Source organism: Sparus aurata, chromosome 11, assembly GCF_900880675.1.
Source record: "Sparus aurata chromosome 11, fSpaAur1.1, whole genome shotgun sequence".
Lineage (NCBI taxonomy): Eukaryota > Metazoa > Chordata > Actinopteri > Spariformes > Sparidae > Sparus > Sparus aurata.
The window spans coordinates 20,163,390-20,179,296 of NC_044197.1; the positions used below are offsets into that span (position 1 = coordinate 20,163,390).

The 15,907-nt window shown below is 42.1% G+C and overlaps 1 protein-coding gene across 1 annotated transcript in view; it reads left to right on the top strand.

Annotated features, from left to right (window-relative positions):
* The first annotated feature begins 805 nt into the window (after positions 1 to 805).
* Positions 806 to 15,907, top strand: part of nr5a2 (nuclear receptor subfamily 5, group A, member 2) — a 71,588-nt gene continuing 56,486 nt past the window's right edge. Inside the window, exons 1-3 of the mRNA XM_030434213.1 lie at positions 806 to 1,731; positions 5,143 to 5,261; positions 8,866 to 9,007. Of these exons, the coding sequence (XP_030290073.1) occupies positions 1,650 to 1,731; positions 5,143 to 5,261; positions 8,866 to 9,007 (343 nt within the window). The 5' untranslated portion in view covers positions 806 to 1,649. The remainder of the gene's footprint in view (positions 1,732 to 5,142; positions 5,262 to 8,865; positions 9,008 to 15,907) is intronic.

Sequence of the window (15,907 nt, forward strand, 5' to 3'; positions counted from 1 at the left end):
AAAATAAATGTGTTTTGGAGCACGCGAAGGGGGGCGGGCTTCATGGGGACGTCGACGCATAATTATTTTATTTTTTGTGTCTTTGTGTGATTTGGACTAGGCTAAATAGCCTGAGCCTGACGTCAGATCGCTAATTGATCCCTGCTCAGCCAATTACTGGTAAAAATTCAGAAGCGAAGGTATAATTTATTGCGTAAGGAGGCTGATTTGATCCGAAAATAAAGGCCGTTATAAGCCCGAGGCCGGCGCTGCTCACGTTTCGCCACACACACACACACACACAACAACAAAAATCTAACAAACAAACCCAAAAGCAACCAATGCTGAGAAGGATATTTGAATTTTTATTCTATATATATGAGTCTTATTAAGAATCCACTATGTCTCCCCTCATTATGAAATGGAGTAGCCCTGTGAGAGAGAGAGAAAGAAAGAAAGAAAGAAAGAAAGACAGGTTATCACATTTTATTTGATCATATCTCATGACTTTTTAATGATCAGAGGATCATTACTGTGCGTCAGAAGCAGAGACCAGGATGCTAAAATTGAATGTTGGGGTGAACTAAATTTTGCAGTGAAATATACGCAACAGATTCATGAAGATGAAGAGTTTTATGAAGGAGAAAAAACAACTTTATATTATAGAAGCGTGTGTCCCAGCGTTCATGTGTGTGTGTGTGTGTGTGTGTGTGTGTGTGTGTGTGTGTGCGTGCGTGCGCTGCGGTGCGCTCCTGTTGGATCTCGCTCCAACCCTCATACCTTGCGCGCTGCCGCTGAGCTCCGTGCGCTCGTGGGGAGTCTGCTCTCACACGCAGTTGCATCACCTCGCTTGATTTCCTTGTTCTCGCGCCGCTTTTAAAGTCCATCATTAACGGGATTAAACAGCTGAGATTTTTTGGAGAGATGGAACTGAAGGGGTTTGAGGCGATGTTTCCCGGTCGCCTCGCCTGATTGGACCGGGGAAAGATGATGTCAGACGACCGCATGCGCCCCGGATTGGAGAGAGCGGAGTAAACAAAGCCGCGAGGAGGAGGAGGAGAGGTCTCTACATCTCCAGACAGTCGGACCGACACACCAAATCCGACTTTACGCACAGGAGAGGGCGGCCCCGGCGGCGCGTATTCATCTGCTAAAGGTTGAAAGTAACATTGACAGTCCCACTTTAATGGGTGACGCGCTAAAAAAGACTTTTGGAAAAGCTAAAGGGAAACTTACCATCGTCTTTGTAAGCCGGACGCTGTGCAGTTTTCTCGCTTGAGTAAGAGGCTGATTCCATAACTCAGCGCGCAACTGCTCGCAAAGTATCGAAGGAATCATCCGTATGTATTCTCCGTTATTATTGCGGGTTTTGCGCGCAGATGCAATTATGACAAATTAATTTAGAGAATTTAGATCAGAGCGGGGCGCGCACCGGCCACAGGCTTCCAGCCGGCCGTTGGGAGACAGTCTGAATCGTTTGAATCAGGCTCCATATCCAGAGCATGGTCCGTTAATTGGAAGAAAAAGAGCGAGAGACAGAAAGTGAAGAAATTAAGAGCGTTAAAGACATTTGGGACACTCTGAGGCGTGTTTGTGTGGGGACGTCTGCCTCTCACGTCCAGGTGTCCCGCCTGGCGCTGCGGGGTCCAGCTCAGGCCGGCAGCGCTGACATGCTGCCTAAAGTCGAGACTGAATCCCTGGGACTCGCTCGATCGTATGGAGAACAAGGGCACATGCCAAGGAACATGCAAGGTAAGAGCTGTCATTTATTCTCGCACCGCTTCTGACTAAACGAGGCAGATTCACGCGCCTCCGCTTAAGTCGATTTACGGAGCGTTGTCAGACTCAAGGTCCAAAGCGCGTATCTCAGTGCCACTAAAACTTTTGAGCACGCTTCTACCCGACACACTTCTGCGGACAGTGTTGGTTAATGACCGGTGAACTTGCGTAACCCTGCGTGATTTAATTGAATGGCGAACTTGTTAAATTGAGGCGCACGAGGTTCGTTAGTTCAGAGATTTTTTTTGAGAAGATCTGTCAGAAGCCTTGAGGGGTGTGTTACTTACTCTCAGTCGTTACTCTGGTGTCATAATTAAAACGTATGAATGCGGATCAAACTCGGACGCACTTTTTTTAATGTTTGGCTCGTGATCATGGAGTGATTTTACCCAGCTGTCACTCATGCTGTGCGGGCGCCTGGTGCGTAATTTTTTATTTTTTTTTTTAAATGGTGAGACTGAGCAGAGGAAGCCTCTGTAACAACTTATATGTAAAACTGACGCGTGATTCTGTCTGTAGTAGAGCTCTTACGGCTGAATTGTTGCCAATTTATCCAGATCCAGAAGAGACAAAACTGCAGAGCGCGATTCTAGAGATTTTCAAAGGGGGATGACCTCGGGCCAGTAAACTTGAGTCAGAGAAGCCAATTAAAACCTGCTCCAAATGATTCTTTGCGGACGTTTTAAAATTCAGTGACGGATAAAAACGCATTTCTATTTTGCTATGCCTTTAAAGAAAAAAAAAAAAATCTGCGCTGTAATTTTTTTTAAAACCCACTTTGGCCTAAAAGGAGGATGACATCTCAAAATCGTGCTGAAGTAAATTCAAATCGGCACCGAAATCGTTATTAGGATGCTTTACTCACGTGTGCGTAATTATTCTATTCTCTTGTCACGACATTTTTTTCCACCTCACTAACGATGTCAGACATTTAGAGGTGAGTTGCCTCAGATCCTTGACTGTGTGAAATCGCGTTTATGATTTCCCCCCCCCCCCCCCCCCCAAAAAAAAAAAATGTGCAACTTAAGAAAGAGCCACTTTTCAGATTCGGTAAAAGTGTACTATAAAGCATGTTTTAAAAAATCCCCACGGCGCACATTAAAATATCCCTTTTTTAAATATATATGTATATATGTCTCTGCTTTTTAAAAGAGGGGGCTGACTCTTCTGCCAAGATCAACTCACGTACCCTCTTCTCATTCCCCCACACAGCAATATGAACGGGCAATCAATTAGCCCGGTCCTGGTTTATGAGACGCTGATAACGCGCTCACAAGACAAGGAGTGGCTTGTTAGAGAGCCCGTTATCTACTTTTACGCAGGGCTAAAAAAAACAAGGTAGCTCGGACTGGAAGAGGGTCTCTCTTGGAGTCATCAGCTTTTTGGAAAAATGCTGTCGCTGTTTTTTTGGGAGGGGGGGGGAGAGTGCATGAAGCAGTGGCCGCCAAGTTAAGAGGCAGCAGGTGAGAGAGAGAGAGCGTGTGTTTCTGCAGCTTCTTTGCACACACACTCTGCGCAAAACCTCAGCTACCCAAATTTAAGATCCACCCCCCCAAAAAAGAGATGTAGACACAATCCAGTTTATTTTTGCTGTTGTAATTCCTTAAAATGTGAATGGTTTACACACACACACACACACACACACACACACACACACACACACACACACACACAAATGAGCAGCAGTTTAGAGATTGTACAATTTTAAGAGCGAAAGGAAATAGGTATATCCAAAACTAGGAGCCTGTACCACTTAGAGGTATGAATGTATTTTTCATCCACTGCAAAACTGCAACCAAAGTCTCCGTCCATTTATTTCATTTTTTTTATCTGCAGCTGTCCCTGCGTCATGCGAACAGGCCACTTTAAAAAAAATAAAAAATAAAAAGCGCTTTACATGCTTTAAAGCTGAAGAACAATTTCGGAAATTTTGCTTTGAGCTTCCGTGGAAAATGTAAAAAAAAAAAAAAAGAAGAAGAAGAAGAAGAAAAGAAAAACCCGGCTGCTCGGTGGAACTTGTTGCTTCATCTGGAATATGCAGCGCGGATCCCAGCAGGGCAACGCGCTAACAAACCAGAAATCATGTCTAATTAAAAGGTCTAAGTGAGCTGCGGGATGAGTGGATTTTGAAGGAGAGCAGCAGCGTAATGTCAAGGCCTTGGAAGGCGTCTAGTTGACAAAATATTTCCACTTTTACAGCCACATCCACGGAGGGTTTTTTTTTCTTTTTCCCCCTGTTTGATCCTGGCTGCTTTTTTATGATTAGAACCATAAATGCTTTTGTAAGCGTTGTAAATGTCAGCTCGGCTGTTTGCTTAGCGCTGTCACACCGTTTCACCAATGCAGGTATTTCTAACGCGCAAAGGCAATAAATACGCCGCAATGAGAGTGGAATCGTTTTAGTGTATTGAGTCTTAAATCGTCAGAAAAGAAAACTTTGGCGAGGGGGGAAAAAAACGCGTTTAATGTTGTTAAATTCCACTTGTTTCTAAATAGTTTTTTCTTTTTTTCTAACTGCATTCATTTTGTCACATTTGTCTGCGTTACACGTGTTTAGGAATAATCATGCCAAATTAGTAGGAGGACTTGTAAATAAAAAAACAAAGAAAAGAAATGGAAGTTTTTCTTATTTTCCCAGCGTTCAGGCAGAAAAGTCTCATAATTGTTACCTGCGCTTTCGCCCCAGCAGAACACATACAAGCAGCTGAAGCAATTGATTTGTAGCATCGCGAGTTATTCTTCGAGAGGGGGGGATAAAAAAAAATGATGCTGGTTCAAGTTGGTTTTGGATGTTTTTTCTTTTTTCTGTGTGTGTGTTTTTTGTTTCTTTTTTTCTCGTCGCCTGCAGAGATAAGGGTTTTCTCTCTGTGTGTCTTCATTTGTCTGTGGGCGGTAACATTTTCTCCTCCAATCCTTAACTCTAATATCTCTCCATTTCCCCCAGCGATTTCACGACTTAGATGCATGCATATTTATGAGGCTCACTTACTTTCATGCGCTTTTTTTTTTTTTTTTTTTTTTGCGAGTGTGTGTGTGTGTGTGTGCGTGTTTTGGCCCCTGTCTGCAACGAATGTAGAAGGAGAAAGCGGCAACGAGGAGAAATAAATGGTTTGCGTCCTTTCAACTCGATCCAACGTCGACTATTCATCCTCTTCCTCAAATTAAACATCTATAAGTCCAGCAGAAAAAAAATTAAATAAATAAATACATCTCATACAGTTGCGTCGCGTCCGTGGCTCCCCCCCCCCCCCCCCCCCCCCCTCCGTGGTTCATCTTGATGGATGAAAGTCCGCTTTTTTCTTTTTTTTTTTTTTTTTTTTGGAGAAGAGATTGCTCACCACTGAAACAGACTTCTCCTCTGTGCGTCCCTGTCTCCTCCTGCAGCACACCAGTTAAAAATGATGGACTACTCATATGACGAAGACTTGGACGAGATGTGTCCCGTGTGCGGAGACAAGGTTTCAGGCTATCACTACGGACTTCTGACCTGCGAGAGCTGCAAGGTGAGTGCCCTCTTCTTCTTCACCCAGTGGGAAACCATCACACACACAGAGAGAGAGAGAGAGAGAGGGAGACACACACACACAACTGAGCTTATGGTGACCTGAATCTGCTGTAATTATCCAAAATCCTCCTTGTTTCTTTTCTCAATCATGTGTTGCCTAACTGATGCTTTCAGTGTCAGATTTGTGTTTAGAGTGGCTGAACATGGGTTGATTGTGTAATCATCATTGTGTGTGTGTGTGTGTGTGTGTGTGTGTGTGTGTGTGTGTGTGTGTGTGTGTGTGTGTTTGCTTTATTCACCGTTAGAGACTGCTTGGTCTTTTTATTCACTGTAGCATCACTATTTCCCTTTGAATTATGCAGCCGTGTTCACATCGTGCCATTTGAAAACAGACTCCAGCTCATATATTTCTTTGCAGCGGCATAATTTCAGTGTATCAACCTCTCTTTTCATTTATGGAGATGCTTTCTTTTTTTTATTTTTTTTTTTTTTGCACGCTAGGCATTTGGCTGACATTCATGCTCATGAGTGACTTGCAACAAGTGTGACCCGTACAGTAAAGACTGCAGGAAAAAGCAAATGTAAAGAGGGCCAGGGGTCAGATATTGTTGTGACAGTCAGTCTAACATACTTTTCCTGTGAGAGTCGAAGGATTTTGTGAAGTGGTGAACGGCTTGCAGTGGGGTTTTTTTTCTTCTTTTTTTTGTCAATTTTGCAACCAGCAAACACAGACTTGTGGGGGAGGAGGATTCGACCCGGGGAAGCAAAGTACACAGTAATACCGACTGTGTTTGTGCAAGCCTGTGTCCTACTGTTTGAAACTCTCACCACAAGTTCATTAAGAGAACAGCAGCATTGTCTGGTTGCAAAAAAAAAGAAAAAAAATGTTTCCGTGCCCGTTCATAATGAGGCTACTGCGAAGCAAACTGTTGCTGTCATTAATCCGAGCTCAATCAGCAACCTGTTTGTCCCTTCTGCCTCTTTTCCATGCTTCTCCTCAACGCTGAGCTAATAGGCATTACCCAGGTTTTTTTTGTTGGCCCAGTAAAGCTGTCAGCACAATATTAAGCTAAGACAAATGTCTCTGTGTTAACACTATTCAGTGTAAAATTGCAGTTCGCAGCATTGATGCCGCGGCACACATTTCTTGCCTATGTGGTCATTATTCAAAGCAGATGTTATAGATTTTATCCCATATTATTGACCTTGAGATAATCAGCACTTGCTTGAAAGGAGACGTCAGTGGCATCTCTGCTGCTTTTCGGCCTCAGCACGGGCTTTTCCCAGTTTCAAAATGCTCTGGGGTGTGTGTGTGTTTGTGTGTGTGTCTGTGTGTGCAGGATGTAGATGAAGAGGTCTTTTATAAAGTGCAGCATTATCCTTTTTTTAAAACATGAATAATATTGATAATTACCTGGAGCTTATCATTGATTATTTTTTACAACACAGGCAATCTGTGGAGTAAAAGTACGACTGTCAGGGCTGGAACGGATATATCCGTTTGTTGACATGTTAGACGGCTCATATTGGCATTAAATATCCCAGCGCAGTGTAACCCATTTCCAGTGTAATGGAGGTTCCTTCCTGACCACAACTGCACCAAAACAAAAAAACCAAGAAGTAAAATGTTATTCTTCGTTTTCTATTGGCATGAAAATACCTATTTTTAAGTTTGATTTCAATTGTGGTGATTCACGATTTCTCATGTGTTTTAGATGAAACACCCTCTCACCCCACCCCTTCCTGTAGTTTTCAACTCCCAATAACCGGGCTGGGCTGAGGAACACAAACAGGCACACACACACACACACACACACACACACACAAGAAAGAGAAAAAGAGTGAATCACACAAATAAATATTCCTTAACGCCCGCATAATCCTACCACCTCCCCGAACACACAGGCGTACTCACTCTACGAAAGTACACGCAAGCACACACACACACACACACACACACACACACACACCGCCTTTAAGTCATACTGCAAACCAGCCCACATAAAGTAAACACGGTGCCACATCATACCTGTTGGAATAACAACAACATGGGCGTTGTGGTCCTCACAGACAGGCTCAATATGAGCAGAGAGAGCAGCAGCAGAATAAAATTATAATCAACTAGTAATAAGGTAATAATAATGTAGAAATATAAATATAAAATCTACAGGAGTTAAAGGAACATTCATTTGAGCAAAGGAGGCTGATGTCAAAGTGTTGTTTCCCTTTTTTTAGAAAAGTTAGAAAGAACACATAGTACAGAGTCTGGTAGACAGTGATCAGAGGAGATAGAGCGCCAATGTGAATTATATTTTCCCTGACGGATTTACAGACCAGTGTTGACACGTTGTAGGAGCCATTTCCTGGTTGCTCTGTTTGTACAGAGAGAGTGCCGTTGCCAAGGTTAGGAAAACATCGCTGTGCAGATAACCGATCAACTTAAAATTGCTTAATTACAATTTTAGATTATTTTGATGATTTCAGATTTTATGTAAATTTTTGAAACTCAACTTGGCTAAACGAGAAACTTGCTCGCAGCAATCCTTTTATGAATTAAAATGACCCCTGACGAGCGCTTTGTCTTGGTTAGGGCTGCCGGACAAATGAAAGCTTCTCAGTTAAATGTTGTCCGCTTAATCTCCTGAGGTGATATTGTGTGATTTTTTTTTTCTTTTTTAAAGCTAGCATGCTTTCAATCCAGTCTGGTTCAGATATTTATAGCACACGCTGTGCACTAAATGGAAAATTGGAGAGAAAGTTCTCTCTGAAGCATGGATTTTTTAGCACTGAGAAGTCGATAATCCAAAACCGAGTGCAGCGCATTTTTTTTCTTCTTCTTTCGAACGGATCAGGCAATGCAGATTGTCAATTAAATTTGTGTTTGGTGAGATATTGACGGCAGCGCGATCTTTTTTTATTTTTATTTTTTTTAAAGACCAGGTTTAAGGATTCTCCTCCTAGGTTATGGATCTAGAATACGTTAATACCATCTTCCCCTTCGTTTGATTTTCGCTGCTGCTCCTTATAATTAATTCCACGTTGCAGGTATGAATCTCTGTAATCCCGGAACTGTGAATTATGGATATAATTTATTGGATCTTTTGGGCTCCTGTGCTCATATTTTTCAATAATTAAGTGGAAAAGCTGAAAAGATGCTTTCCCTTGTAAATTCTGGAGTCTTTACGTGAACGGAGAATATTGAGAATAGTAATGTCATTTTGACAGGACACAAATTGTATACCCTTCGTGAAATAATTTTTAATGCGAGTGAGCCAGGTATGTAGAGAGTTGCATTTGTTGTCACAAGATCAATAGAAAGATTTCCTACTTAGTTTTAAGGAATAATTTACTTGTATGGCTTCATCACAAAGTAAAAGTGTATTCTCGCCCTGCTTTGCATTCTGCATGTGTGTGTCCAGAAAGCATCACAACATCAGTTGGAGTAAAGCTTTTCAAAACTTCACTCCGTGCCTGCTTGTGTGTGTGTGTGTGTGTATCCATTTAGTCAGTCCCTCTCCATCTGTCTGAGAGTGTGAATGGGCCAATTACTATCGCATTGCAGGGGTCAAGCGGGTTGACGTCTTAATTGCTTCTCTCCGTAGGGCTTCTTCAAGCGCACCGTCCAGAACAACAAGCGCTACACATGTATAGAGAACCAGAGCTGCCAGATTGACAAGACCCAGAGGAAGCGCTGCCCCTACTGCCGCTTCCAGAAGTGCCTCACTGTCGGCATGAAGCTAGAAGGTAACGGCAACATGTTTATATTTTCTAACAGGTCCGGTGTTTGGCTTACGGCAGGGTGGCTTTAAGAAAGTTGCGCCCGTGTTTCGCTTCTGTAATTCAGCGTGTTCAAACTCAGACATGAGGACATGATGAGATGCAGCCCAGGGAGGGATGTTTTAAAGTGTTTGAAAGTGCAGCGACGGCTGAGTGGATAATGTGTGGCTGTCAAAAGTTTGGGTTTCTTCAAAACAGATTAACAGGACACATATAGGAGAAATGGTTTTCAGTGACTACAACAGTCTTGCTCAAGGACTCTCAGACAGAAAAAGATGGCTGTTATAAGTACTGAACATGTGGCTGTCCAGTAGCCAGTGGTGGAAAAAGTATTCAGCCTTATGTATATTAAAAGTACCTATTGTTAGCTAAATGTAGTACTAGTAGTATTCATAATCTCATGTGACTGATAATTATGCATTGTATTACTGGATTATTTTGTTTTATAGGTTTTTTGAGATTGTGCTCATTTTAACAAGTCTATAAACGCTGTAGTAGTGAAATCAATACCAGCGCATTGTAATTTATAAGGTGATCAAATGTAAAGCGACTACTGCAGAAACTAAAGCTGTCAGATGAAAGTTGTGGAGTAAAATCTTAACATACTTCTTATTGAACCGAGACAATATGGACGGATAAAGTACCTTAAAAAAAAGGGAATCACTCAAGTAAAGTACCCCAAATATGATTTGAGTAAATGCACAGTAGTCCACACATGCGCTAGACTGCATTGGTTGAAGGCTCACTTTAACCAGAAGTCTTTTAAAAGTATATATAAATCTGGGAGAATATCTATCTTGTTTTATAGTGCACATGCAGCAGAGTTTATTCTGTACACTGTCATGAATAGTTTACCACGGATCCAGTCTATTCTGGGGTTTTACAGTAAACACAGCTCAGTAAAATATTATGTAGATCTCGCTGTGCACATCTGCAGCAGTGGAAAAGCAGCAGATCCGGGCAGTGTTATTGCATCCTGCATGCTGCATCACAGAGTTTATAAGACATGACGCCTGTTTGCAATTACTGTTAATTAAGGTTATAGCATGGCACCGCTAACACTGGAGCTTGGCTCCTTCTGGACGTCCACAGAGGTGTTTTAAAAAACTTCTGCCAGCGTTCTGCTGAAATGACACAGCTTGTCTTTTTCCATCTATTCACAACTGGACACAGTTAATCACAGCACATTTGGAAACTCCGAGTGAAAATAATCTTCCAAGAACAATTTGCATGTGAATAGTTTCCTTCCAAACTGAGATGTCCACCGTTTAAAAAAGGTTAATACCTGCTCTGACATAATGATTGCCTGTGTGAAAGGAGAAGATTATATTTATTTAAACATTTAACAATGAATATCTCAGTCACATCTGCTCTCGAAAAAATGTATACCGAGAACTTTGTGAAGTGAGACCTTTCATTTCTAACACAGCGTTGAAATCCAGCATTGCTTATTAGTATTTTAGATGGGGTCAGGGGGAGTTGGGGGGTATCTGGTAGCTGCTTTGCACTTAAACTTGCCAGACAGAGTAATAGATAAAATATTAAACTTGGCGGCAGGGCGAGAATGGTAATGATGATACTTTTGGCTGGCCGTATCGAGGCCTCTTTGTTTAATTTGAACGCGGCTCAGAAGCTCGCTCAAACACGGCTGTGCCGAAGTGACAGGACGGCGAGGCAAGAAACATTCTTCCAGTGTTCAAAGATAATATTCAAAATCAACTATGTTTCCACACATGAGTTAAGTTTTATTTAGAAAATTGCTAATTGTGTAGTGTGAATAAAGCCAGCTAAAGGTCACGTCTCATTAGGTGTAAAATACAGGATTTAAGCGCTAAATGTATTAATTTGTTATAACTTTGAGGTGAAGTTACAATGCTGCCCTTTGAAAATACTACAGATTGTTTGATTGCGGCTTTTAAGTGCAAGTGGGGGCTGCTATTCAGTCCAATATTTTAACAATATTCTTCACATACTTGTAATAAAAACCAAATTGAAAATATTATGGCTCCTGAAATGATCACTTGCAACTGAGAAGAGTTGATGTGTTAAAGAAATAAGACCCTTGGAGGGCAAAAGTAGAGTAAAGACAGCCTCACTAAAATCTTTCCGGAGGCTTCGTCTCCCTCTACCTGCCATGTGCTGTGTAATTAATTGCTGTTAATTGTAAATGGCCGCTGGGCACAATGTCCCGGCCTGTCATTTTCCAGCTGACACAGGTGGGGAGGGGGTAGCATCTGATTTGTTTTGCTGGCGGTAGCTTTCAGCTCGGGGGCAAGACGGGCCCTGCAGCACTCTGTCAGGGGCCCGAAGCTCCAGTGGGCAACTCCTGCCACAACCAGTAAAGACGTCCTGTACAGAAAGCCTGACACCCCACAGCGCACACACACTTGTGCAGCTCTACCTGGTAAACACATAAATATATTCATGAGAAGCCCAAAAAGGTGTTCAGACGGCCACAGGCAAGAGGGAGAGGCTGTCATTTGATCTAAAAAATAAAAAGTGTGTGTGTACAATAGCGGTGAGAAGAGGAAAGGAGGTTTGGGGTCATGTGCTTTGTTAGTGCAGTCTTTTCATTCCATTACACAGCAGCTGGCAGCAATACGTGAATCCAGGATATCGAGTGGACACCAAAAACTTTAAAGTTGACACAAACTGTAATTTTTCGACTGTTTACTTTCGCCTTTCTGGTGTTGCTCAGTGTCCTTCCTGTTTGTTCATAAGCCTGCCAACCAATGGGACGCTCTGTCCAGCTTTAAGTTCGATGTTGGGTTTGGAAGCAGTGTTTGGTAATGTTTCAAAGTTGAGGTGAACGAGGTGAAACGGCAGACGGGCAATTATCAGAGTGACGTAAACGCTGTTGCTGCATGTCGGTCGCCCCACGTCCCGGCGCTGAGAGATCAGTCGTACTATCTTGAAAAGATAACAAATCAAAAATAGTGAAACCTCTGTGATGTCTGAGACATATCATATTCTGTGTAGGATAAATACATGTCCTCTGACCCAGTGTGTGGCATTCAAAGATATGTTCTCCAAAATAAAAGCACCTCTTTCCTGTCCGCTGCATTAATTGTAAGACCAAAGAGCAGCCCGGTAGGTCTAGAAACGCTGTTTAAGATTTAATTAACGCTCAAGTAATCCTGGACATGAATGTGATCTTATACCTTAATCTTCATTTTTCCAATTCTAATATTTATCATGAATTTGTAAGAAAAAAGATTTATATATATATATATATATATATATATATATATATATATATTTTGAATGAATAAATCATAATATCTGCCTATGAAAAGCTTGTTTAATCTGTTAATTTATCTTATGGCATGCAGGTCATTATGTCAAACAGACACTCTCTTCTTTCATACTGTATAACCCCGATGGAGCCCAGCCGCCACATTGAACCACACAAACACACACACACATGCTACCACGATGTAAAATATCCTCTGCATCTTAGTATGCGCTGTAGCTTCTCAGCCATTGTTGACCCATTGAGAAAAAGAAAAAAAAAAGGAAAGCCACATCCCACTAATGTTCGACCCATTAGCACTTCATTCACTGAAGCTGATGAAGCGTGCCGTATGTGAACGGCTCCCACTGGTATGATTTTCTTTTTATGCTCGCTGGAAGTTGCCCTGCATCATATGCTTCACTGAGCTGCCTAATATCTCCTTCACTTATGTATCATCTTAAAGACGGAGCGTAACACAGCCGTGTTTGTGATCCTGTGAGTCTGACATGCTGTTTTACACTGTCGCTATTTAATGGAGCAGAAGTTACATAGTGTTTTTAAAATAGCCTTTGAAAACTAAAGCTGATGACGGTCATTGGGCTTAACCAACGATTGTCTTCATTACTGATTCATTTGCCAATAATTTTTATGTTTGATCGATTGGTTGTTTAGTCTATAATATATAAAAACATTGTGAAGAGTCCAGATTTACTTCTTCAAATAGTTTATTTATTTCCAACTAACATTCTAAAACCCACAAACTCTTAATTTTCTATCATAGATTGACAAAGAAAAACAGTAAATCTTTATATTCAAGAAGCTGGAACCAGCAAATGTTTGACGTGTTTGCCTAAAATATGATGAAACTTCTTTTGATCGACTTATTGAATAATTTACTAATTGCAGCAGCTCACACTACATGTTAAATGCTCATGATAAATGACATGTTCACCAAAACAAAGATCAGCATGAAAATGTATTTTATTTTCTGGTGGTTTTGGTTGCTTTTACAATTTTAAGATGTTGAATGCAAGATTATATTTTTTGTGTTTAACCGCAGCTTGATTCAAAGCTGACCAGCCAGCACTGTCTTATTTTCAGACAGATGCGACTTTATACTGATCTAAACTGGGGAAAAAATCTAACTCTCATTTTTCTCCTTGTTAACTTTCATCTGAACAGACTCACAGGCTTCCTCGGGTATCGCTTTATTCCAGCGGCTTCTATGTTTTACCTTTTTTTTTTTTCTATCCATCATCAAATCTAAATTCATCAATAACTATAAATGTTAAACCTCAACAGAGCCATTCAGCACAAATTAGCGACACCCTCTGAGTGTTTGTTTGTCTATTCCTCTCTGTATCCTTCTCCCTCCACTTCTTATTTCCTCCCTGTCTCCATCTTTCTCGCTTTGATTTGTCTTCCATCAGCCTCCCAGTACCTGTGGTGGAAGCCAGGGAACTGTTCCATTACTTATGCATAGGTATCATAGGTATTCATGTGTGTGCATGGGATAGGGCGCATCCGGAGCAGGGGCCGGGGCCCCGACATGACAAACAGGGTGTCAGCAAGGCTCCGCGGGACCCATTAATATGCCGGCGGCCGACAGGGATCCTCACCTACGCGCGCTTAATATTCCTGTATATTAAACAACCATAAATCAGAGGATATAAGCGCTGAGGGCTGGGTGTGTGTGTGTGTGTGTGTGTGTGATGTGTTTGTGGCTATGTGTGCATAAAAATTGTGTGTGTGAAGGATGCCTTGTGAGTGTTTGTGTTTGCACATGTTTGAGATGATGTGTAGACGAGGCACTGGATACTTTTGGGGAAAGAGGAAGAGGTTTTTGGTTGGGTCAGTTTGTGAATTTATGGATGTGTGTGTGTGTGTGTGTGTCCATGTTTGTTTTTGTGTGGACGTGCTCTCAGACAGTAAGTCAGGGGAATTCAGAGTGGAAGACAGCGTCAGCCTTTGAGCCTTTCAGCCTGGCTTTAGCCCCAAAGACTCACTGCTAACCAACAATATCTCCCAACTCACACCCTTTTCACACTAATAATAGATTTTTTCTTTTTAAACGTTGTGATGTTTTCTTGTCATATTTTCATTCTTCTTGCATACTCCTTCTTTTTAGTTTACGGTACATTTTTTCTCTGTGCTAAGCGCTCGTAGTTGCACTTTCCAGAAAACTCCTGTCAGTCAACCTGTGTGTGCATTTTCTCACATTTTCTGTCGATGAAGTTGAAAATTTCAGTAGGTGGTTGCCTTTCTTGTTTTCCCTGTTCAGCAGCAGTGGCAGTCACTGCCATGTTAAGTATTCAATTTGTGTTGTTTGCGCTAAAGAAACCACAAAACTTCCAACACATGACTTTCTTGGAACACCAGTGAGTTTAAGTTTGTGTAACAGACACTCTGCAAGCTTTTATGTCGATTGCGTATACAAACAGTTTTTGCATGAAAACATTTCCTAATTCACACGTAACTTTTGAACATAATTGGACCCTTTTTAAAGTTGCAGCATCACATGATAGCTTTGTCATCGGAGGCTCGGTGCGGCAGCGTCTAACCCATTAACATCTCTCCACCCAAGTCAAACACACACATTCATCTTCTCCCCTCTCCCCCCAACACACACACACGCTGTACTCCTCCCCTCTTCCCCTCTTCCCCTCCCCCCTCTGTATTAATCTGTGTTACATGCATGCAAATCACCTTGTTTAATTAGAAAGAATCTGTGTGTGTGTGTCTGCGAGTGTGTGTGTGTGGTGGTGGTGGTGAGACCTACACCCCCAATCCTGATATTCATGATGCGATGTGGGTCCCTGGGTCCGAGGCAGGCGAGGAGGCAGTCAGGGCCTAATTCTGTTTTCCCAGTAGGGCGACTATTAGTTTCTCAGCTCATTAATACGGCTGTTGTGGAGAAATCATTAATAGTTAAAGTCGCTCTACAATGATGTATAATGGATACATTTGATGGCCCCTGATTTCTTCTTTTTCGCCTTTGATGTGTAATCAATTTTTCAACAGACGTTATAATCCCAGAGCCTGGCTAAGTGGGCACTGGAGTTGACCTCAAGCATGTAGGGAAATGGCCGTGTGTGTATGTGTGTGTGTGTGTGAGAGAGTGTGTGTAAAAATCACTGTGTTTATGTTACACACTGTTTCAGCCGTCAGAGGCTCTCCTAGGTGGGAGAGCGTCTGGCTTGCTAACACCTTTCTCTGTGATCTGATCCGGTGTGCCGCGTTCTCCATGTTAGCCAGTGTGTGTTTTCTTTGGGGATGAATGAGAAAGAGGGCGTGTGTTTGTGTATGTGTGTCGCTCCTCTCTGCTCAGATCAGTGACAGACACTTTTGTGATGGAGGTCATTAAAATCACTCCCAAGGTAGCTCAGAGAGTGTGTGTGTGTGTGTGTGTGTGTGTGTGCACGCCCCTCCACACCCCCAATCTCAGACCCCCCTCCACACCCACTCTTCAGTTTTCTTCTTCTGTTCTTTCATTCATCCATCAAGACATCATAAGCTGGAGTGGACCCAGGCTGACTCTCTCTACGTAGAATCAGGGCGAATCTATGTGCGCCATTTGCATATGCAGTCACATATGTGGGATTCTTTTGAGGACAAATACAATGAAAATAAGT